Source organism: Cetorhinus maximus, chromosome 23 (assembly GCF_964194155.1).
Source record: "Cetorhinus maximus chromosome 23, sCetMax3.hap1.1, whole genome shotgun sequence".
NCBI lineage: Eukaryota > Metazoa > Chordata > Chondrichthyes > Lamniformes > Cetorhinidae > Cetorhinus > Cetorhinus maximus.
In genome coordinates this window covers 9,753,764-9,776,546 of record NC_135901.1, presented here as the reverse complement: position 1 = coordinate 9,776,546, position 22,783 = coordinate 9,753,764, and the positions used below count along the sequence as shown (strand labels likewise).

Sequence of the window (22,783 nt, the reverse complement as noted above, 5' to 3'; positions counted from 1 at the left end):
GCATTCAAAATCAGAAGGAAATTGGACAATATTTAAGGTGCAAAACTTGTGTCTGAAGCAAAAAGGCCTTGTCAGGTTTTTATTTTAGTATTCGATGAATCAGATGACGTTTATGTCTTTGATTTCAAATTAGGGATCAGCGGCAGCCCATCCGGAGCTACTCAAAGGTGGATTAAACAATCGACCACTTTTGAGTGACGTATGATCGGCCATGTTTGTGTGATGTACAGTCGACCAAAATAGTGTGAGGTCCTCTGCTCCTGAAGGAGTTTCTTGGCCCTTTTCTGCCCTTTGCATGCCTGCCTGGATTACTGAGCAGCTCCATGTCCTTGACCCCGTCAGTTTCCAGGAGCATTTGACCGCGGCCGGTTCACAAGGTTCACTTCAACAGAACGTGTTGTTAGATCCAGGACAGTTTAAACACAACTAACAGATTTCACCAAGGTAGTGAATGCGATACATTAAACAAGTCCCAAACACAGTGTCCGCTCCCATTTCAACTGTCCCTCTGAGTGTGGCTTCATGTTCTAACACTGCAACTGGAAACTCTCAATTATCCAGACTAGGAAATCAAACATTGCTTACTGGAAACGTTATTTCAAATGCAAATCACAGAGGAAGGAGTGCAGCACGCATTTCTTTCAATGATGTGGACACTTTATTCTTTCCGGTCATTATGTACTTCTGCCTCAGTTTTGGCAAAGTCACTGGGCTGCCTTCTAATGCAACCAGGTTTTCAGTTGCTGGATTAAGGCGGGTGTAAGGTTCCTTCCCATTGAACAGGCTTTCAACTGATGATCCACCAGCCCGTTCAGGGAGATGTTTAATAATTTCCAGCACAGGTAGCTCTGAAGAAGAGTCATCCAAACTCGAAACGTTAATTCTGTTTCACTCTTCACAGATGCTGCCAGACTTGCCGAGTTCTTTCCAGCATTATCTGTTTTTTCATGACAGTTAGAATAACATTGGGGAAAGAGGGATTCTCTCACACCCAACTCTCATAATGTACCGTTTGCCAAACACACATGGGCAGACCTGCCAGCTCATTACTGTGGGAGAATGAAGGAGGCAGACTTCACTAATGGAAACAACTCCACCTCCCTTGCCCCATTACTAGGGCACTGTACATCAGACAAATCGGAGAGGCGACTTCACATCAGGCTTACAGGCCGAATGAAGCAACATGAAACTGCAGGTTCCGTTTTTAAACCTGTCACTTAATCACATAACACAACCCAGAGAGATGGGAACCGTGTGGCCCGTCAATGCTCCGTGGGACACCGCCCTCTGCAAAGAAACTCTAGCCCCGAAGGTATTTCAGTCCAGCTCTGAGGTCCGGTATCCCAGAGCAGCCCAGGGCTGCAGTCTCCAGCTTCCCGTCATATAAACCCTCAGCTCCAGGCACCAGAACGAAGGGAATCCTCCTTGTTTTCACCTGTGTGTCTGTTTACCCCGTGAGTACCGGTGAAACGAACCGACATCGTGTGGATTTAATATAAAGCTGCCCGAGTCCATCCCAATTACAGACACTGCCTGGGGTTTTAACCCCGTTCTGTGGTTCGGCTCTGAAAATCCATTAAGCTTTCTCTGTTTAATTTCCAGGCCATTTCATTCACTCAGTGACACAGACCCCGGCAGCGGTGACCAGGAAGGAGTGTCAGTCTCTCACCATCACCTGTGTTTTCTCTGGTAATTCTCATAGTTTAGTGAACGGACATTTCTTCAGACAACCCCAGACCGGGGCAGAGTGGGAGCGGATCTCCAGCGGGGAGAGATTTGTTGTGTCGGTGAATAAAACAGAAAAAACCTTTTCGCTGGAAATTCGAGATTTGAGAGCTGAAGACACCGCCAACTATTACTGTAAAGCTCAGTACAGATATAAGTGTTGGAGCACCGTTTCGAACGATGTTTATGAAGACGGATCCGGGACGGTGTTGACTGTCACTGCCGGTAAGTGACACCAAACCGCCATGTGTTACAGTCTATCCAGTTTAATGTTCACATTAGGAAGGGGTGGTCTAGTTGTAATGTCATTGGACTCGTAATCCAGAGGCCAAGGCCCATGAGCTGAGAAAATTGCTTCAAATCCCACCAACAGCAACGCGTGGAATTAAAAATCTAATAATATAAACAACTGGAATTTAAACTAGTGATCAGAAAACCATTTCTGCAAGATGTCTGATTCACTGATGCCCTTTAGGGAATGATATCTTCCGTTTAAACCTGGCCTAAACTACATGCGACTTCAGACACAAAGCAACGTGGTTTACTCTTTAATGCTCCTTGAAATGTTGGCCTAGTCACTCAGATGAATGAAATCGCTACGAAGCCTGAAATAAAAAGGAATGAAATCTGGACCCACCAGTCGGCATAGCACCTGCGATCGACCCAGGTACCCAATATGACCATGGCTAAACCCTGCCCTGTCGACCTTGCAAAGTCCTCCTAACTCTGGAGGCATGTGCCTAAATTGGGAGGTTTATCAAGAAACAGCCTGACAGAGTCATACTCACGGAATCATAACTTACTGACAATGTCTTATACACCACCTTCACTATCCCTGTGTGTGTCCTGTGCCACCGGCAGAACAGACCAGAGGTAGCAGCGCGGTGATATACAGTCTGCAGCGAGTTGCCCCTGGGAGTCCTCAACATTGAATGCAGGCCCCATGAAGTCTCATGGCATCAGGGCAAATATGGACAAGGAAACCTCCTGCTGATTACCATCTATCTCCAGATCAGCTGATGAATCAGTTCTCCCCCTTATTGAGCATCAATTGGAAGAAGTATTGAGAGCGGCAAGGACTGTAATGGACTCCAGTCCGCATGCTGTGTAAAGTTTTGCACTCGGTGTTAAGAAAGGAACTACACGCTTTGAAGGAAGCGAACAAAGATTCGTCAGACTGCTTCCTGAGTTAAAGGGAGTGTCCTAGGAGAAGAGATTAAGTAGTCAAAGCATATATTACTGAGAGTTTAGAGGAATAACAGCTGATATCATTGGAACATAAAATATTCTTAAGGGACTTGACAGGCAGATTCTGGGTTGGTGTTTCTCCAGGCTGTGCAGTCTATAACTAGGGGTCACAGTTAAGATTACACTCAGTGGTGAGTGTATTCAAGGCAGTGTTCGATAAATGTTTTTGTCTCTGATAGAATCAAGGGATATGGGGACAGTGTGGGAATGTGATGTCGAAGAAGGAGATCAGCCAGGAAATTATTGAATGGCAGAGCAGGTTTGAAAGGTGTCATGGTGGCTCCAGCTTCTGTTTCTTATGTTATCTGCTATGATGTCTTCCGCTTTTGAGAAAAGAAATAAGCAACAATCGACATCTCTCGGGAGAGGGTGAGCAGGCTGGGCCTCTATCCTCTGGAAAACATAGAACCCCGAGGAGAACTCGGGAAAATCGTTTAAATTATGAATGGGTTCATTGGGGTGGATGTTGAGCTACATGTTATTTGTGGGTGTGTCCAGAGCAATGGGCCATCAAATGTATGCTCCTCACTAACAGAATAAGCGCGTTAAGAAAAATACATTTAAACAAAGACGCGACAGAATTTGAAAGTTGCTGCCACCGGGATTGGTTGGAGCCGATAGTAAAGATGTATTTGGGGAAAGGCTTGAAAATACATGAGGGAGAGAGGCACAGAAGGGCACAGGGAGCTGGATGGAAAAGGGCGGTTAGATTTCGGGCGGGGACAGGCTGGTCTGGAGTGTACACACAGCCATGACTCAGTTGAACCGATTAGCGCTTTCATCTTCTGCAGATCCTGGACAATGTAAAACTTAGAGAAATCTCTGCCCAGAGAACTAGGGATAGGATCCATCAATGGGCGGGAAGAATTGAAATTGTCAGGGAGCCGTAAGAGGCAGTTCCCAGTGAGTAACAGTAAAACCACTGCGGAAACTGAACAGACTGAACTCAACCGACAACTGAGAGGCCTTGGGGCAAGTTCCCACGATTCCTCCGTTCCCATGCAAGAAACGCAAACTGCACGGAGCAAATGTAGAAATAAATTGAAACTAAATGTAAATATATCAAAATAAATGGAATTGGAGAAAAATTAAACCTATTGATAGAAGAAATTATGTTTTTTTTTCCAAACAAATGCTGATTGAAAAACATTCAGATAATATTGCTCCTTCCGGTTACTTTTAAAGAATCGTGGTCTTTTAAAATTAAACTGCTACAATCTGAGTGTTGGTAATTATGATGCCAAAATGTATCCGTGTTCCCACATTGCAGACGGTGACTCGGGTGATCGGCCACATCGGCCTCTCAGGATTCATGCTTCACGAAGATCACTGTCACTACCCGCTGAAGGGACCTTTCATTGTAATAAATGTGCTTTAAAATACAAGTTGTATTTGTGGGAGCTCTGAGGCAAAGCATGTTTATGTGATGCGCTGTTTCACGCCAGTAGCATTCAAAATCAGAAGGAAATTGGACAATATTTAATGTGCAAAACTTGTAGATGAAGCAAAAAGGCTTTTCAGGTTTTTATTTTAGTATTCGATGAATCAGATGATGTTTATGTCTTTGATTGCACATTGGGGATCAGCGGCAGCCCATCCGGAGCTACTCAAAGGTCGAATAACAATCGACCACTTTTGAGTGACGTACGATCAGCCATGTTTGTGTGATGAACAGTCCACCAAAATAGTGTGAGGTCCTCTGCTCCTGAAGGAGTTTCTTGGCCCTTTTCTGCCCTTTGCATGCCTGCCTGGATTACTGAGTAGCTTCATGTCCTTGTCCCTGTCAGTTTCCAGGAGCATCTGACCGCGGCCGGTTCACAAGGTTCACTTCAACAGAACGTGTTGTTAGATCCAGGACAGTTTAAACACAACTAACAGATTTCAACAAGGTAGTGAGTGTGATATTTTAAACAAGTCCCAAACACAGTGTCCGCTCCCATTTCAACTGTCCCTCCTAGAGTGGCTTCATGTTCTAACATTGCAACTGGAAACTCTGAATAATCCAGACCTGGAAATCAAACATTGCTTTCTGGAAACATCATTTTAAATGCAAGTCATAGGGGAAGGTTACAGCATGCACTTGTTTCAATGAAGTGGAGAGTTTATTCTTTGTGGTATTTCTGTACTTCCACCTGAATATTGGCTAAGTCACTGGACTGTCTCACATTGTAATCTGATCCTCAGTTGCTGGACTAAGGCGGGTGTAAGGCTCCTTCCCTTGGAACAGACTTTCAACTGAAGATCCACCAGCCCGTTCAGGGAGATGTTTAATAATTTCCGGCACAGGCAGCTCTGAACAAGAGTCATCCAAACTCGAAACGTTAATTCTGTTTCACTCTTCACAGATGCTGCCAGACTTGCCGAGTTCTTTCCAGCATTATCTGTTTTTTCATGACAGTTAGAATAACATTGGGGAAGGAGGGATTCTCTCACACCCAACTCTCATAATGTACCATTTGCCAAACACACATGGGCAGACCTGCCAGCTCATTACTGTGGGTGAATGAAGGAGGCAGACGTCACTAATGGAAACAACTCCACCTCCCTTGCCCCATTACTACGGCACTGTACGTCAGACAAATCGGAGAGCGTACATCACATCAGGCTTACAGGCCGAATGAAGCAACATGAAACTGCAGGTTCCGTTTTTAAACCTGTCACTTAATCACATAACACAACCCAGAGAGATGGGAACCGTGTGGCCCGTCAATGCTCCGTGGGACACCCCACTCTGCAACGAAACTCTAGCCCCGAAGGTATTTCAGTCCAGCTCTGAGGTCCGGTATCCCAGAGCAGCCCAGGGCTGCAGTCTCCAGCTTCCCGTCATATAAACCCTCAGCTCCAGGCACCAAAACGAAGGGAATCCTCCTTGTTTTCACCTGTGTGTCTGTTTACCCCGTGAGTACCGGTGAAACGAACCGACATCGTGTGGATTTAATATAAAGCTGCCCGAGTCCATCCCAATTACAGACACTGCCTGGGGTTTTAACCCCGTTCTGTGGTTCGGCTCTGAATATCCATTACACTTTCTCTGTTTAATTTCCAGGCCATTTCATTCACTCAGTGACACAGACCCCGGCAGCGGTGACCAGGAAGGAGTGTCAGTCTCTCACCATCACCTGTGTTTTCTCTGGTAATTCTCATAGTTTAGTGAACGGACATTTCTTCAGACAACCCCAGACCGGGGCAGAGTGGGAGCGGATCTCCAGCGGGGAGAGATTTGTTGTGTCCGTGAATAAAACAGAAAAAACCTTTTCGCTGGAAATTCAAGATTTGAGAGCTGAAGACACCGCCACCTATTACTGTAAAGCTCAGTACAGATATAAGTGTTGGAGCACCGTTTCGAACGATGTTTATGAAGACGGATCCGGGACGGTGTTGACTGTCACTGCCGGTAAGTGACACCAAACCGCCATGTGTTACAGTCTATCCAGGTTAATGTTCACATTAGGGAGGGGGTGGTCTAGTTGTAATGTCAATGGACTCGTAATCCAGAGGCCAAGGCCCATGAGCTGAGAAAATTGCTTCGAATCCCACCAACAGCAACGCGTGGAATTAAAAATCTAATAATATAAACAACTGAAATTTAAACTAGTGATCAGAAAACCATTTCTGCAAGATGTCTGATTCACTGATGCCCTTTAGGAAATAATATCTTCCGTTAGACCTGGCCTAACCTACATGCGACTCCAGACACAAAGCAACGTGGATTACTCTTTAATGCTCCTTGAAATGTTGGCCTAGTCACTCAGATGAATGAAATCGCTGCGAAGCCTGAAATAAAAAGGAATGAAACCTGGACCCACCACTCGGCATAGCACCTGCGATCGACCCAGGTACCCAATATGACCATGGCTAAACCCTGCCCTGTCGACCCTGCAAAGTCCTCCTAACTCTGGAGGCATGTGCCAAAATTGGGAGGTTTATCAAGCAACGGCCTGACAGAGTCATACTCACTTAACTTAACTTACTGACAATGTCTTATACACCACCTTCACTATCCCTGTGTATGCCCTGTGCCACCGGCAGGACAGACCAGAGGTAGCGGCGTGCTGATATACAGTCTGCAGCGAGTTGCCCCTGGGAGTCCTCAATATTGAATCCATGCCCCATGAAGTCTCATGGCATCAGGGATGGGCAAGGAAACCTCCTTATGATTACCATCTATCTCCAGTTCAGCTGATGAATCAGTTCTCCCCCTTATTGAGCATTAATTGGAAGAAGCATTGAGAGCAGCAAGGACTGTAATGGACTCCAGTCTGCATGCTGTGTAAAGTTTTGCACTCGGTGTTAAGAAAGGAACTAAGTGCTTTGAAGGAAGCGAACAAAGATTCGTCAGACTGGTTCCTGAGTTAAAGGGAGTGTCCTAGGAGAAGAGATTAAGTAGTCAAAGCATATATTACTGAGAGCTTATAGGAATAACAGCTGATATCATTGGAACATAAAATATTCTTAAGGGACTTGACAGGCAGATTCTGGGTTGGTGTTTCTCCAGGCTGTGCAGTCTATAACTAGGGGTCACAGTTAAGATTACACTCAGTGATGAGTGTATTCAAGGCAGTGTTCGATAAATGTTTTTGTCTCTGATAGAATCAAGGGATATGGGGACAGTGTGGTAATGTGATGTTGAAGAAGGAGATCAGCCAGGAAATTATTGAATAGCAGAGCAGGTTTGAAAGGTGTCATTGTGGCTCCAGCTTCTATTTCTTATGTTATCTGCTATGATTTCTTCCGCGTTTGAGAAAAGAAGTAAGCAACAATCGACATCTCTCGGGAGAGGGTGAGCAGGCTGGGCCTCTATCCTCTGGAAAACATAGAACCCCGAGGAGAATTCGGGCAAATCTTTTAAATTATCAATGAGTTCATTGGGGATAATTTTGAGCAGCCGGTTATTTGTGGGTGTGTCCAGAGCAATGGGCCATCAAATGTATGCTCCTCACTAACAGAACAAATAAGCGCGTTAAGAAAAATACATTTAAACAAAGACGCGCCAGAATTTGAAGTTCCTGCCACTGGGATTGGTTGGAGCCAATAGTAATGATGTATTTGGGGAAAGGCTTGAAAATACAGGAGGGGGAGCGGGACAGAGGGGCACAGAGAACTGGATGGAAAAGGGCGGATAGATTTCGGGCGGGGACAGGCTGGTCTGGAGTGTACACACAGCCATAACTCAGTTGAACCGATTAGCGCTTTCATCTTCTGCAGATCCTGGACAATGTAAAACTTAGAGAAATCTCCGCCCAGAGAACTAGGGATAGGATCCATCAATGGGCGGGAAGAATTGAAATTGTCAGGGAGCCGTAAGAGGCAGTTCCCAGTGAGTAACAGTAAAACCACTGCGGAAACTGAACAGACTGAACCCAACCGACAACTGAGAGACCTTGGGGCAAGTTCCCACGATTGCTCCGTTCCCATGCAAGAAGCGCAAACTGCACAGAGCAAATGTAGAAATAAATTGAAACTAAATGTAAATATATCAAAATAAATGGAATTGGAGAAAAATTAAACCTATTGATAGAAGAAATTATGTTTTTTTTTTTCCAAACAAATGCTGATTGAAAAACATTCAGATAATATTTCTCCTTCCGCTTACTTTTAAAGAATCGTGGTCTCTTAAAATGAGAATGCTACAATCTGAGTGTTGGTAATCATGATACCAAAATGTATCCGTGTTCCCACATTGCAGACGGTGACTCGGGTAATCGGCCACATCGGCCTCTCAGGATTTATGCTTCACGTAGATCACTGTCACTACCTGCTGAAGGGACCTTTCATTGTATTGAATGTGCTTTAAAATACAAGTTGTATTTGTGGTAGCTCTGAGGCAAAACATGTTTATGTCATGCGCTTTTCTGCGCTGTTTCACGCCAGTAGCATTCAAAATCAGAAGGAAATTGGACAATATTTAAGGTGCAAAACTTGTGTCTGAAGCAAAAAGGCCTTATCAGGTTATTATTTTAGTATTCGATGAATCAGATGACGTTTATGTCTTTGATTTCACATGAGGGATCAGCGGCAGCCCATCCGGAGCTACTCAAAGGTGGATTAAACAATCGACCACTTTTGAGTGACGTACGATTGGCCATGTTTGTGTGATGAACAGTCGACCAAAATAGTGTGAGGTCCTCTGCTCCTGAAGGAGTTTCTTGGCCCTTTTCTGCCCTTTGCATGCCTGCCTGGATTACTGAGTAGCTTCATGTCCTTGTCCCTGTCAGTTTCCAGGAGCATTTGACCGCGGCCGGTTCACAAGGTTCACTTCAACAGAACGTGTTGTTAGATCCAGGACAGTTTAAACACAACTAACAGATTTCACCAAGGTAGTGAATGTGATATTTTAAACAAGTCCCAAACACAGTGTCCGCTCCCATTTCAACTGTCCCTCTGAGAGTGGCTTCATGTTCTAACATTGCAACTGGAAACCCTGAATAATCCAGACCTGGAAATCAAACATTGCTTTCTGGAAACATAATTTTAAATGCAAATCATAGGGGAAGGTTACAGCAAGCACTTGTTTCAATGAAGTAGAGAGTTTATTTGTGGTATTTCTGTACTTCCACCTGAATATTGGCTAAGTCACTGGACTGTCTCACATTGTAATCTGATCCTCAGTTGCTGGACTAAGGCGGGTGTAAGGCTCCTTCCATTGGAACAGACTTTCAACTGAAGACCCACCAACCAGTTCAGGGAGATGTTTAATAATTTCTGGCACAGGCAGCTCTGAAGAAGAGTCCTACAAACTCGAAACGTTAATTCTGTTTCACACTTCACAGATGCTGCCAGACTTGCCGAGTTCTTTCAGCATTTTCTGTTTTTTCATGACAGTTAGAATAAAATTGAGGAAAGAGGGATTCTCTCACACTCCATTCTCATAAAATACCATTTGCCAAACACACATGGACAGACCTGCCAGCTCATTACTGTGGGAGAATGAGGGCAGCAGATTTCACTAACGGAAACAAATCCACCTCCCTTGCCCCATTAAGCAGGGTACTGTACATCAGACAAATGGGAGAGGGGACTTCACACCAGGCTTACAGGCCCAATGAAGCAACATGAAACTGCTGGTTCCGTTCTTAAACCTTTCACTTGTTCAGAAAACACACAAGCAGAGAGATGGGAATGGGGCAGCTTATCAATCATCCGCAGGACACCGTCCTCTGCAAATCAACTGTTCTGTCTAAAATATTTCAGTCCAGCTCTGAGTTGCAGTCTCCCTGAGCAGTTCAGAGCTGCAGTCTCCTACATAAAAACAAAATACTGCGGATGCTGGAAACCTGAAATAAAAACAGGAAATGCTGGAAATAACTCCGCAGTTCTGGCAGCACCTTTTATTTTATTCTTTGGATGTGGGCGCTATTGGCAAGGCCAGCATTTATTGGCAACCCGGGCATTTCAGAGACAACCACATTACTGTGGGTCTGGAGTCATATGTAGGCCAGACCAGGTAAGATTGGCAGATTTTCTTCCCTAAAAGCTGTTAGTGAACCTGATGGGTTTTTACAACAATCGGCAATGATTTTATTGTCATCCCATTCGACTTTTGATTCCAGATTTTTATTCAATTCAGACTCCACCATCTGCCTTGGCTAAACTCGAATGCGGGGCCACAGGATATTCCCCTGCGTCCCTGGACTACTAGCCTAGCAACAACACCACTCCACAGCGACTGGAAATTTTAACGTTGTTACTCTCTCCACAGACGCTGCCAGACTTGCTGAATTTCTGCAGCATTTTCTGTTTTTATTGCTGCAATCTCCTGCTCCCCGTGATACAAACTATCAGCTCCAGGAAGCAGAAGGATGGGAATTTAGTTTGTTTTTACCCTGTGTGCCTGCTTACCCCGTGGCTACCGATGAAACAAACCGATATTGTGTGGAATTAAGATAAAGCTGCCTGAGTCCATCCCAATTACAGACACTGTCTGGAGTTTTAGCCCCGTTATTTGGTTCGGCTCTGATGGCCAATTAAACTCTCTTTGTTTAATTTCCAGGCTCTTTCAGTCAGTCAGTGGTACAGACCCCGGCAGCGGTGACCAGGAAGGAGTGTCACTCTCTCGCCATCACCTGTGCTTTCTATGGTAATTCTCGTTTAGAGGACGGACATTTCTTCAGACAAACCCAGACCGGGACAGAACGGGACCGGATCCACAGCGGGGGGAGATTTGTTGTGTCGATAAACAAAGCAGAAAATATTTTTTCGCTGGAAATTCGGGATGTGAGAGTTGAAGACACGGCCACCTATTACTGCAAAGCTCAGTATAAATATGGATGTGGTTCCGTTTGGAAAGATGGCTCAGTAGACGGATCCGGGACAAAGGTGACTGTCACAGCTGGTAAGTGACTGCAAACCGCGACGTGTTGCAAAGTATCCAGGCAAAGAATCTGCATGGGGAGGGGTGGCCTCCTGGTAATGTCATTAGACTAGTAACCCAGACACCCTGTCAATCCTCTGTGTGTTAACCCTGGTTCAAATCCCACCGCAGCAGTTGGTGGAATCCAAGCACCAGGAGTTAAAAGCTGTTCTTAGTATGGTGATCATGAAACTACTGCCGATTGTTTCGAACTGCCCAGCACCATACTCTGCTTAATGGAAAGAAATCTGCTTTTCTTACCTGGTCTAAACTACATATGACGTCAGACACAAAGCGTTGTGGTTTACTCTTAAGCACTTGGTGAAATGATGGCCGAGCAAGCTACTTATTTGTATCAAATGGCTACTAAGTCTCAAAGAAAAGGATGGAACATGGACCACATCACTCGGCACACCACCGGCAATCTGCCTAGGCTTTGGAAATGAGATGGCAAACCCAGGCCTGTCCATCTTGCAGTGTCCCCCTTACTAACATCTGGAGGTATGTGCTAAAACTGGGAGAGCTTTCCCATATGTTTGTCAAGCAACAACCTGGCGGAGTCAAGCTCACGGAATCATAACGTACAATGTCTTATACAGCACCATCACTATCCCTGTGTATGTCCTGTGCCACCGGCAGGATAGACCCAGAAGTGGCTGCACGGTGATATACAGTGAACAGGGAGTTGCCCTGGGAATCCTCAATATTAACTCCAGACCGCAAGGCGTCTCATGGCGCCAGCCCAAACATAGGAAGGAAACTTCCTGCTTCTTACCACCTATGTACGAACCGCCACCTGAGCTGATGAATCAGTAATCCTCGATATTAAAAACCAATTGGCAGAAGTATTGGGAAGGACTGCACTGGACTCCAGTCTGTGTGTTGTGTAAAGTTTTAGATTCATGATCGAGAAAAGGTCTATATGCGTTGAAGGAAGTGAACAAAGTTTCATCAGGCAGCTTCCTGAGTTAAATGGTTTATCCTATGAGAAGAGGTGAAGGAGTGACAGCCTGTATTCCATCGTGTTATGACGTGTCAGATGATGTGTGCCATGGATACAGCCACTTTAACACTCTCGCCACTTTAAAAACCCCACACCAACTCCTGGATTCAATGTTCTTCTGGCACTGGTAGCCTTAAGATTGACCATCTCCGAACTAATCAAGGAATTTCCAACATCCCGCAAAGAGCCCCCAGTAATGCTATCACATGGCAGGTGATGTGTGCCAGGCGGGTCAAATCCACATGGGAAACTTCATCGCTCTGCCACAACGGTTTTGCAATCGATATTTGCACTGATTCTGAGGTAATGAGTCCAGCAAGACCTTTAGATACTTTTAAGAAATTAAATTAGAATATTTATTCACAAAATAAAATATTCCAAACACATACATGAGATGACAAGTTATTTATGACTATAACAACTCCTAAAATTCTGAATTAACTTGACTCCCAGTTATACACCCCTTTAAGGCAACAGTCCAAATAGATTTTTGATTTAAAACAGAACCAGCAAGTTAACGTAGCACACACTTGACAGTGGAATTCCAAATGGCTTCCCCAACATCACTAACCTGACAAAGCAGACATATGCAAAAATGGCTGGCAGCTTCATGAAGGTTGTTTCACAGACTCATGTTAGATCTTACATGGCCCTCTCCTCATATCGCCTTTCATTCTCCCGTATGTATGTTTCTCTCTCATTAATATGTAAATTCTATTGTCCCACATGTCTTAAAAACTGCATCTTCCTCACAACATGAAAACTTTCATGTTGCCAATATTGTCAGCTCCCTAAGGAGCAAATTAATACTAACTCCTTAGCCTTGCTTATCTAACTAATTTTATACAGCCTAACATCCCTTTGAAACCCAAATTCCCTTCACACTGTACATGCTAAGCCAGCATCCACATTTATGTATTAACATTTCAAGCATATTTCCACACATATAGCTTCCTTTGATAATTTCAAGCCTGCAGCATACTTGACTCCAAATGCAATAAAATCACACAGACAGAGCCAACTATACTTACACCCATTAACATACTGTACAATAAACCAGAAAAAAACTCATTGTACTTTCGTAACAGTAGTTTCGAGGAATGTGAGCTGATCTCATTGGAACATATCATATTCTCAACGGGCTAACATGGCAGATACTGGTGGGTGTTTCCCCAGGCTACTGTTCTGAACCTGTTGCATTCCATAGCTCAGAGAGCTGCGGATACTCAGTGGATGAATGTATTCAAGGCAGTGTTCCATAGATGTTTGGTTATTGAAAGAATCTAGGAATATGGGAATGTGATGCTTACTTCGAAGGTCAGTCATGATATTATTGAACGTCCGAGCAGGTTTGAAAGTTGTTATGGCCATTCCTGCTTCAATTTGTAAGATTCTTTGCATTGATTTCTTAAATTTCTGAGAAAAGAAATCAGCAAAAATGCACATCTCTCTGGAAAGATTGAAAAGGCTTTGTCACTTGTCTCTGGAAAACAGAGAACCAAGAAGAGAATTCAGAGAAATCTTTTGAATTATGAACGGGTTTAATGGAGTGCATGGGTTGCAGCTGTATATTGGTGGGTGTGTCCAGGTCAGTAGGACATTAATGTCAGATCGTCACTAACAGAACAATGACATGAAGAAGAACAATGTGCGCTAAGACGCGTCAGAATGTGGAATTGATGCCATTGGAGCAGACATTATTGGTGGATTTATGGGAAGGCTGAAAATACTGGAGGGAGAACTGAACAGGCCTGCACAGGGAGCTGGGTGGAAATGGTCAATTAGATTTCGGGTTGGGGAGACTGGTATGGAGCATACCCAAAACATAATTCACTGTGCCGAATGACCGGTCCCTCTCCTGCAGATTGAGTACAATGAAAAGCTTAGAGAAAACTCCGCCCAGAGAACGCGGAGAGAATCAGTCAATAGGCGGAAAGAATTGAAATTGTCAGAGAGGCGGAAGAGGCAGTTTCCAGTGAGTAACAGTAAAACCACTGCGGAAACTGAACAGACTGAACCCAACCGACAACTGAGAGAGGTTGGGACAAGTTCCCACGATTGCAAGAAGTACAAACGGTGCAAAGTAAATGTAGAAATAAAATGAAAATAACTGTAAATATTTCAAATTAAAGAGAAATGGGGAAACATAGATTGAACGAAGAAAATAAACTAATAGACCCAAGAGCAGATGGAAACTCCTGAGAAATGTTAAACTGAAGCTAATGGTTGACATTTCACCATCGATATTCACTATCTGTTTGACCCGATTAGTGCTGACGGAATGCAATCGCATTCCGTTGGATCTTGCTGTGCGCAGTGATGCGTTATATCTGCGATAATGTCGGGCAAATAGTTTTTTGGAAACTGACTGTTTCACTGTTAATAAGAAGTTCCCTCGGGTTTGTCTCTCACCGGGGAAAATACAAACAAATCTAATATACATAATAGAACATTACAGCGCGGAAGGATGACATCCGGCCCATCGTGTAGGTGCTGCCCCGTTAAAAGTGTAATCCAATTGTTCTCACCACTCATGCATATTCCCCATAGTCCTGCATTTGTTTCAGTTTCAGAACAGACCCATCGCCCGTTTGAAAGTTACTATTGAATCTGTTCCCAAAACCCATTCAGGTAGTGAAGTCCTGATCGGAGGAATTCGCTATGGAAGAGAAAATATCACCTCATTCCCCAGTTGATCATATTTCAATAACAGTGAGCAGCGTTCGAACAGGATTCAAGTCAAGATAAAAAAAACACAAAGCTGTTCGCGCGATTGACAAATTTCCCATGTCAGCAGTAGCGAAACAAACACATAATGTCCATTTTTCACCCTCCAGATTCCAGTCTCCGGATATCCCAGAATCCGCCTTTACAAACCTCTGCTGCCGCTGACACCGTTACTTTAAGCTGTGAGTATTCAGGTATCTGTCAGTACACAGTACACTGGTACCGTCAGTCCTCAGGACAGGCCCCGGAATATCTGCTTCAGAAACACGCTTCAGGAGAGGAGAATAAAGAAAATGCTGCCGGGGGAAGTATTTCTGCTTCTATCGAACCTGCCGAGAAAATTAGCCGGTTAAATATCTCCAAACTGCAAGTGAGCGACTCCGCTGTGTATTACTGTGCACTGAGTCGGCGCACAGCGCAGTGATACAGAGTAGGGAGAGAGCCGTACAAAAACCTGCACATGGTGCACAGTGATACAGAATCCGGAGGGCGCTGTACAAAAACCTGAACATGGTGGGATTGCAGACACACAGTAATACAGAACACAGAAAAAGCAGGACAAAAACCTGAACATGGTGGGATTGCAGAGACACAGTGATACAGAAACCGGAGGGCGCTGTACAAAAGCTTAACATGGTGGGATTGCAGACACACAGTAATAAAGAGCACGGAGAGAGCTGTACAAAAACCTGAGCATGGCGGGGATTACAGACACATGGAGATACAAAGCGCATGGAAATTTGGAGTACAAAATATTGTTCATGAAAATCTTCTCAGTGACTCTTACAATTTTACAGAACGAAGCGATTAAGCTAATTAAGTCTGCATTTCCTTCTCGCTCCTTTTAATTCTTAATATCCTCTTCTGTCCAATTCGACTTCAAATATCGCTCATGAAATTATTCCACATTCTCATCTTCTTTTAGCAGGAAAAATTCATAATGTGCCGATTTATAATTTAGGGTGAATTTATTGCCGCCTTTTTCCTCAGGTATCGGCAAATTCGTTTCTTACCCTTTTGTTGTTGAATCCGTGTTTCCTCGTTTGAGTTGATAAACCTTCAACATCCCATGTGATTTTCAGCGTTCGGGCTACAATCGGCTGAGAGATTCCCTCCGCTCAAGGGAACCCGCAGCACCTTGCACCAAGAAACTGGGCAGTTCGCAGCTGAGGGGAGTTTAGGCTTGCATTCACTCCAGCAATGATCTTTCCATAGAGGTCAGCATCTCCCACAATTACCGCAGCTGGGAAAGGCCCCCATGTGTTCACGGGCCGCGCTGCATTGGGTGAGAACATGCGCCCCTCAACAGTGCTCCCTCTTAAAATAGGGCCGTTCTATATTAATAACTGGCTGCATTTATGTAGAGGTTACGACCCACAAACATTGTTGAATGCACTTTTCACAAAGACGATCGACGTTTCCCCCTGGGAATCGACGGCCCCCCAACAATTTCCATCAGTCACAGCACCATGATTGGTCGATTCCACCATTGCATCAGGGGCAGGGCAGAGCCACAGCACTATGGTTGACTCTTAACCTCCTTCTCAAATGGCCCAACAAGCAACTCAATTCAATGGCAATTAGGCTTAGGCAACAAATGCTGGCCTTGCTAGCGACGCCCACATGCCATGAAAGAGTAAATTTCATGTTTCCTGTCCATTTATCCTGTTATAGGCATTCCTTCAGTTCTTCCATTTTCTCACCTGCTTCCTATTTAAGGATTTTTTTTGTTTCTCAAGTAGAAAATATATAGAATCATTAAATCACTGAATCGCCGCATGATTATATCTCAGATAGAGGCCATTCACCCCGTTGTGTCCGTGCTAGCCCATTTCAAGTGCAACTCTCCCAGGCCCACTATCCGTCTTTACTCTCTAGCTCTGCAATGTTTTGCTCTTCAGGTTACTATTTAATTCCCTATTGAAAGCCACGATTGGATGTGCTGCCCCCACACACTCAGGCTGTGCATTCCAGGTGTGAATTACTCAGTCCATGGAAAAATATTTCCATCATGTCGCCGTTGCATCTTTTGCCAATTGCCTTGTATCGGAGCCCTTTCATTCTCAATCCTTCCCTATATATATTGTCCATTTCCCGCATCATTTTGCACACCCCTAACAAATCTATCAAATCTCCACTTAATCCTCTCCTCTCCATAGAGGGCAACCATCCACGGAACAGAAATTCATTTTCATTGGAATCATTCCCATGAGTCTTTTCTGCACCCGTTCTCAAGTCTTCACTTCCATCCGAAAGTACGATGGCCAAAACGACATATAATACTCCAGCTGAGGCTAAGCCTTTTGCACAGATTTACCATAATTTCCTTGTTTGTATCCTTTATGCCCTATTTCTAAAGCCAGGCATGCTGTATATTTAGTAACCGTTTTCTCAATCTGCCCTGCGCTATTCAATTATTTATGCACATAGACCCAACGGCTCCTCTACTCCTGCACCCCCTTTGCAATTGAAACCTTGATTACATATTGCTTCTTTTCGCTTTTAGTACTAAAATGAATCAGTTCATACTTTTCTGCATTTACTTGCACTTGACTCGGGGTCACAGCTTCAGGATAAAGAGTCATCCGTTAGAACGGAGAAGGAAAAATGATCTTCAGTAGAACCATTGTTGTGAATCTGTGGCATTCTGTAACTCAGAGAGCAGTGGGTGTTCATGTGTGTATGCAAGGCAATATTCGATAGGTTTTTGGATGCTAAAAGAATCAGGGGATATCGGGAGAGTGCGGGAATGAGACGTTGAGGTTGGAAATCAGCCTCGATATTACTGAATGGCGGAGCAGCTTTGAAATATGATATGGCCACTGTACCGTGTTTCAGTAATCACTGCCCTTGTCCTGATGACCTTGTCTCACTTATGACTGCACTGGACCATACGAACATACGAGCATACGAAAAGGAGCAGGAGTAGGCCATTCAGTTCCTCGAGCCTGCTGCGCCATTTAATAAGACCATGAATGATCTGATATTAACCTGCAATCTGCATGCCACCTATCCTTCTTGAGTGTTGTGGGAGCTGCACCCATCCAGGCAAGTGGAGAATATTCCAACACACTCCTGATTTGTGCCTTTTAGATGATGGACAGGCTTTGGGGATTCCAGAGGTGACTTACTCATCGCACGATTCCTAGCCTCTGATCTGCTCCTGTAGCCATAGTAATTATAAGGCTAGTTCAGCTCAGTTTATGATCAATGGTAGCCTCCAGGATGTTGATAGTGGGGGATTCAGTGATGGTAATTCTATTGAACATCAAGGGGACGATGGTTGGATTCTCTCTTGTGGGAGATGGTCATCACCTGTTATTTGCCACTTATCAGCCCAAGCCTGGATATTGTCCAGGCCTTGTTGCATTTGGACATGGACTGCTTCAGTATCTGAGGAGTCGTGAATGGCGCTTAATATTGTGCAATCATCAGCGAATATCCCCACTTCTTACCTTATGATGGAAGGAAGGTCATTGATGAAGCAGCTGAAGATGGTTGGGCCTTGGACGCTATCCTGAGGAACACCTGCAGTACTGTCCTGGAGCTGAAATGACTGACCTGCAACAACGACAGCCACATTCCTTTGTGCTAAGTATAACTCCAACCAGCGGAGAGTTTTCCCCCTGATTACCACTGATTGCAGTTTTGCTAGGGCTCCTTGATGCCACACTCAGGCAAATGCTGCCTTGATGTCAAGGGCAGTCTCTCTCAAATTGTTCAGCTAAAAGTCAATTTAATGATCTGATTGCCCTAAATGATTAAGAACTAAAATACTTACCGATCAATCAAACACATGATCTAACCTGACTCTTAAAAACACGAACTATTTGGGAACATGGTAGAGATGGGAAGAAACGGTTTTAGCTTAGAGATCGGATCTCAGAACCGTATCGACAATTATTGACTGCTTAATGGAGACTCCAAGAAATGGTTTGGCGAGAAGGAGAGGCAGTTGCGCCGCAGAATTGGCAACCAGCAGCTCGCCCAAAAAGATATGGAACCATCCACCTGGCCGATGTTACAAATGGAAGGCATGAAACCGTGAGTTCTTCTGTTTGTTCACCGAACTGTAACTAAGGTGCATGTTTTAACCTAATTGTCCCTTGGAGAGTTTCAGCCAGTATAAGCTGAAAGCGTTTCAGAGCGAAGGTTCACAGCTTGCAGAATTCCTTTACTTTCTGAAAGGAGATGCACGGGCCAGCAAATGGACCTGTCTATGCTATTTACTATCCTGTTCTCGCTGTTATTGGTGTCCCGGGTAAGTTATAGACCCCAAATTAATTATTTACTTTCTTGTAAGTCGCTAGAACACTTGTGCCTTAGATTTCGAGAAGGGGCTTTTTTTAATATTCAGCGTTGTTTGAGTTTAAGGAACGTCAACAGTGTTCCTGTATAGAGGTGCAATATATGATATTGTACTACATTACGGTGACTTATAGTTTATTAATTCCACTTGCATTATGTAGCAGTACAAGATATTATTCAATGATCTATGTTGCAAGTTTATAGAAACAGCGTCTGTTGGGTTGCTGAATTATGAAGTATAATGTATGAAATTGTATGTACAGTATTACGTTACATTGTTAAAAATTAGATTTCATTCCAATGTAATAAAATGCATTATAGCGTTTTTAACATTGTATGGAAGAATGGCGTATCACAGAACATTAAAAATAATTGTCGTGCATTTATTTTATTACAATGATTTACACTGTTTCTTTACAGTACAATAATTACATTAGATGTATTTTGATTATAAAATGTACACTCACTAATTGCAGGAATCAGCAGTGCCACCTCTGGAAGGAGGTAGTATTTTTCATTTATTATTATACAGTAGAATATAATATTTATTTATTACTGTCGTTGGCAAGTTCACAATTTATTGCCCATCGCTCGTTTATACTTGAGAAGTTAGATTTGAGCTTTTTACTTCAACCACTGCAGACCCTGTGGCGAGGGTGCTTCGCAGCAGATTTAACAAATTAAATTTTATATCTACTACATAAGGAGAAATAAGGACCGATAACCAAAAGCTTCATCGAAGGAGTAGGATTTAAGAATAGTCTGGTAGAAGGAAAGAAAGGCGAAGGATTTGAGGGAGGGATATCCAGACATTAAGGCCACGGCAGCAAAAGGCACCTTCGCCACCGGTGAAACATTTAATTTCTGGGGTACACAAGAGAATAGATATTGGCTGCGAGCAAAACGATTTCAGGGGGTTACTGGTGTAAGTAATGGCGAGGCTATGGGTGGAAGTGAAAGAAAGGATGAGGATACAAAATTCAAGGTGTTGCCAGGCTGGGAGCCAATGTAAGTGGGCAAACACAGGGGTGATGGATGACTGGGACTTCCTGTAAATAGGAACATTCCCACCAAGTGCTTCAGATGAGTTTAAGATCACAAGATTAAGACCCAAAGTGGGAGAACGCCAAGAGACTATTCCAATTGTTGGTATCTAGATGTTACAAAGGCATGGGGAAACCTTGAGCAGCTGCTAACCTAAGGCAGGTTTTGAGGTGTGTAACATTATGGTCGATATTAGAAATGTGGAAGTAACCGGTCTTGGTGCTGGATGATCATCATAGGGAGGAGGATGCTTGGAAGCGCAGCTCTGGCTCAAACAGGTCGCTAAATCGTAAAGGGCCTCAAACCTCGGAGGATGGACTCAGTTGTGAGAGAACAGAGTTTTTGGTGGGGACTGAAGGCAATGTCTTCTGACTCACAAATATTTAATTACATCAAATATGCACTTATCCAGAATTAGATGCCAAACAAGCAGTTACGGCTTTGGAATGGTTGGAGTCAGAAGGTGGCACAGGCACGGGTGAGGACGGTTTTTTATTAACAGGTTGCATGAGGCAGCAGCTGGTGTTTGGAGTTCGCTCGGTAACATATCTCTCTTTTCCTCTCTCACAGCCAACATGGTGGCGATCATAATCTTATCCCGTGGCCGGTGCGGGCTCTCCCGGTGCATCACCTACTACCTGGTGGCGATAGCGGTGACAGATTTCCTGGTGATCATCACTGCCGTCATATTCAACCAGATCGGTGGCATCTACTTTCGTGAGAGTGTCCTCTCCACCACCCCTGGGTGCGCTGTCAGCACCGTGCTCGTCTATGCCACACGAGATGGCTCAGTCTGGCTGACGGTCGCCTTCACCATCGACCGTTTCTTGGCCATCTGCTGTCAGAGCCTGAAGACCAGATACTGCACCGAGAAAACTGCGGTGCTGGTTATAGGACTGGTCAGTGCCCTGAGCTGCGCCAAGAACGTCCCTTTCTACTTCATCTACCAGCCCTTATATATTCTGGACGGTGTGCCCTGGTTCTGCAACATCAAGTCCACTTATTACACGCTGCCCGTCTGGCAGGCCTACGACTGGCTTGACCGCATCTTAACCCCCTTCCTCCCGTTCCTCCTCATTCTGCTGCTCAATGCACTGACCGTAAGGCACATCTTAGCGGCCAGCAGAGCCCGCAGGAGGCTCCGGGAAGCCGGGAGTCACAGAGATCCAGAAATGGACAACCGTAAAAGGTCCATTGTCCTGCTCTTCGCCATCTCTCTCAGCTTTCTCCTCCTGTGGGTCACCTATGTCGGACATTTCCTCTACGTGCAGATTACAGGTGAGGCATATTTCACTGGCTTGGATTTCAATGACCCGCAATTCATCCTTCAAGAGACGACCAACATGCTCCAGCTTCTCAGCTCCTGTACCAATGTTTTCATCTATGCAGTGACCCAGGCCAAGTTCCGAGAGCAGCTGAAGAATATGCTGAAGTGCCCTTTCGCTACCTTCGCTGCTTCATTTAACTGCTGAAAGAGCAATAAAATATTTGTATCCTCCCTTAAAGGTTCATCTTCTGTCTCCTTCTCATGTTGTTTCCTCTCCATTAGAGTGGTTCAGTGTGCGCCACTTTACCTCTCGCAGCCGAATCGGAAAGTCCAAGGCTCAAGCCCCGCACTCCAGAGGTGCAAGGCCTATCTCCAGTGCTGAGCGCCCAGGGTTTCCTGTACTGAAGGAGTGCTGCACTGCCGGAGGTGATGTCTTCCCTGATAAAACTCTGAACTGACTCCACGACTGTCCTCTGAGATGGAACACAAATGATCCCCTGGTTACGATCACAGAGAGAACCCAGAGGGGTTCTCCCAATATTTATCACTCAATTAACACCACTGAAAACTATTTTATCCCATTGTTGTTTGTGAATTCTTTCTTTCTTTCTTTCTTTCTTTCTTTCTTTCTTTCTTTCTTTCTTTCTTTCTTTCTTTCTTTCTTTCTTTCTTTCTTTCTTTCTTTCTTTCTTTCTTTCTTTCTTTCTTTCTTTCTTTCTTTCTCTCTTTCTCTCTTTCTCTCTTTCTTTCTTTCTCTCTTTCTTTCTCTCTTCCTCCCCTCCTTCCTTCCTTCCTTTTTCCTTCCTTTCTTTCTATCATTCATTTTTCATTCTCAGCAGCACTCCACCCCACAAAATTAATTCCGATAGAATGTAAAGAGCAGGGGATTCTTCAAGTGAAAAGAGCAGGGATACCAGAGTAATTGTTTAATAAATTAAATAAAATACAATATTGATCGCAGGGCAGGCGATGTGCTGCTGCTGCAGCATATGGGAGCTGCTGGACACCAAATTGATTCAAAGAGAGCACATCTGTATTAAGTGCTCGAGAGCTCCAGGAATTTCGAATCCGAGTTGAGGAGCTGGAATCCGAGCTGCAGAAATTGCGCCAC

The 22,783-nt window shown here is 44.3% G+C and overlaps 1 protein-coding gene across 1 annotated transcript; it reads left to right on the top strand.

Annotated features, from left to right (window-relative positions):
* Positions 1-20,980: 20,980 nt before the first annotated feature.
* LOC144697788 (G-protein coupled receptor 15-like) lies at positions 20,981-21,877 on the top strand. The gene has a single exon (XM_078569784.1). It carries the CDS (start codon positions 20,981-20,983, stop codon positions 21,875-21,877), a length of 897 nt encoding a protein of 298 aa, XP_078425910.1.
* Positions 21,878-22,783: the final 906 nt, after the last annotated feature.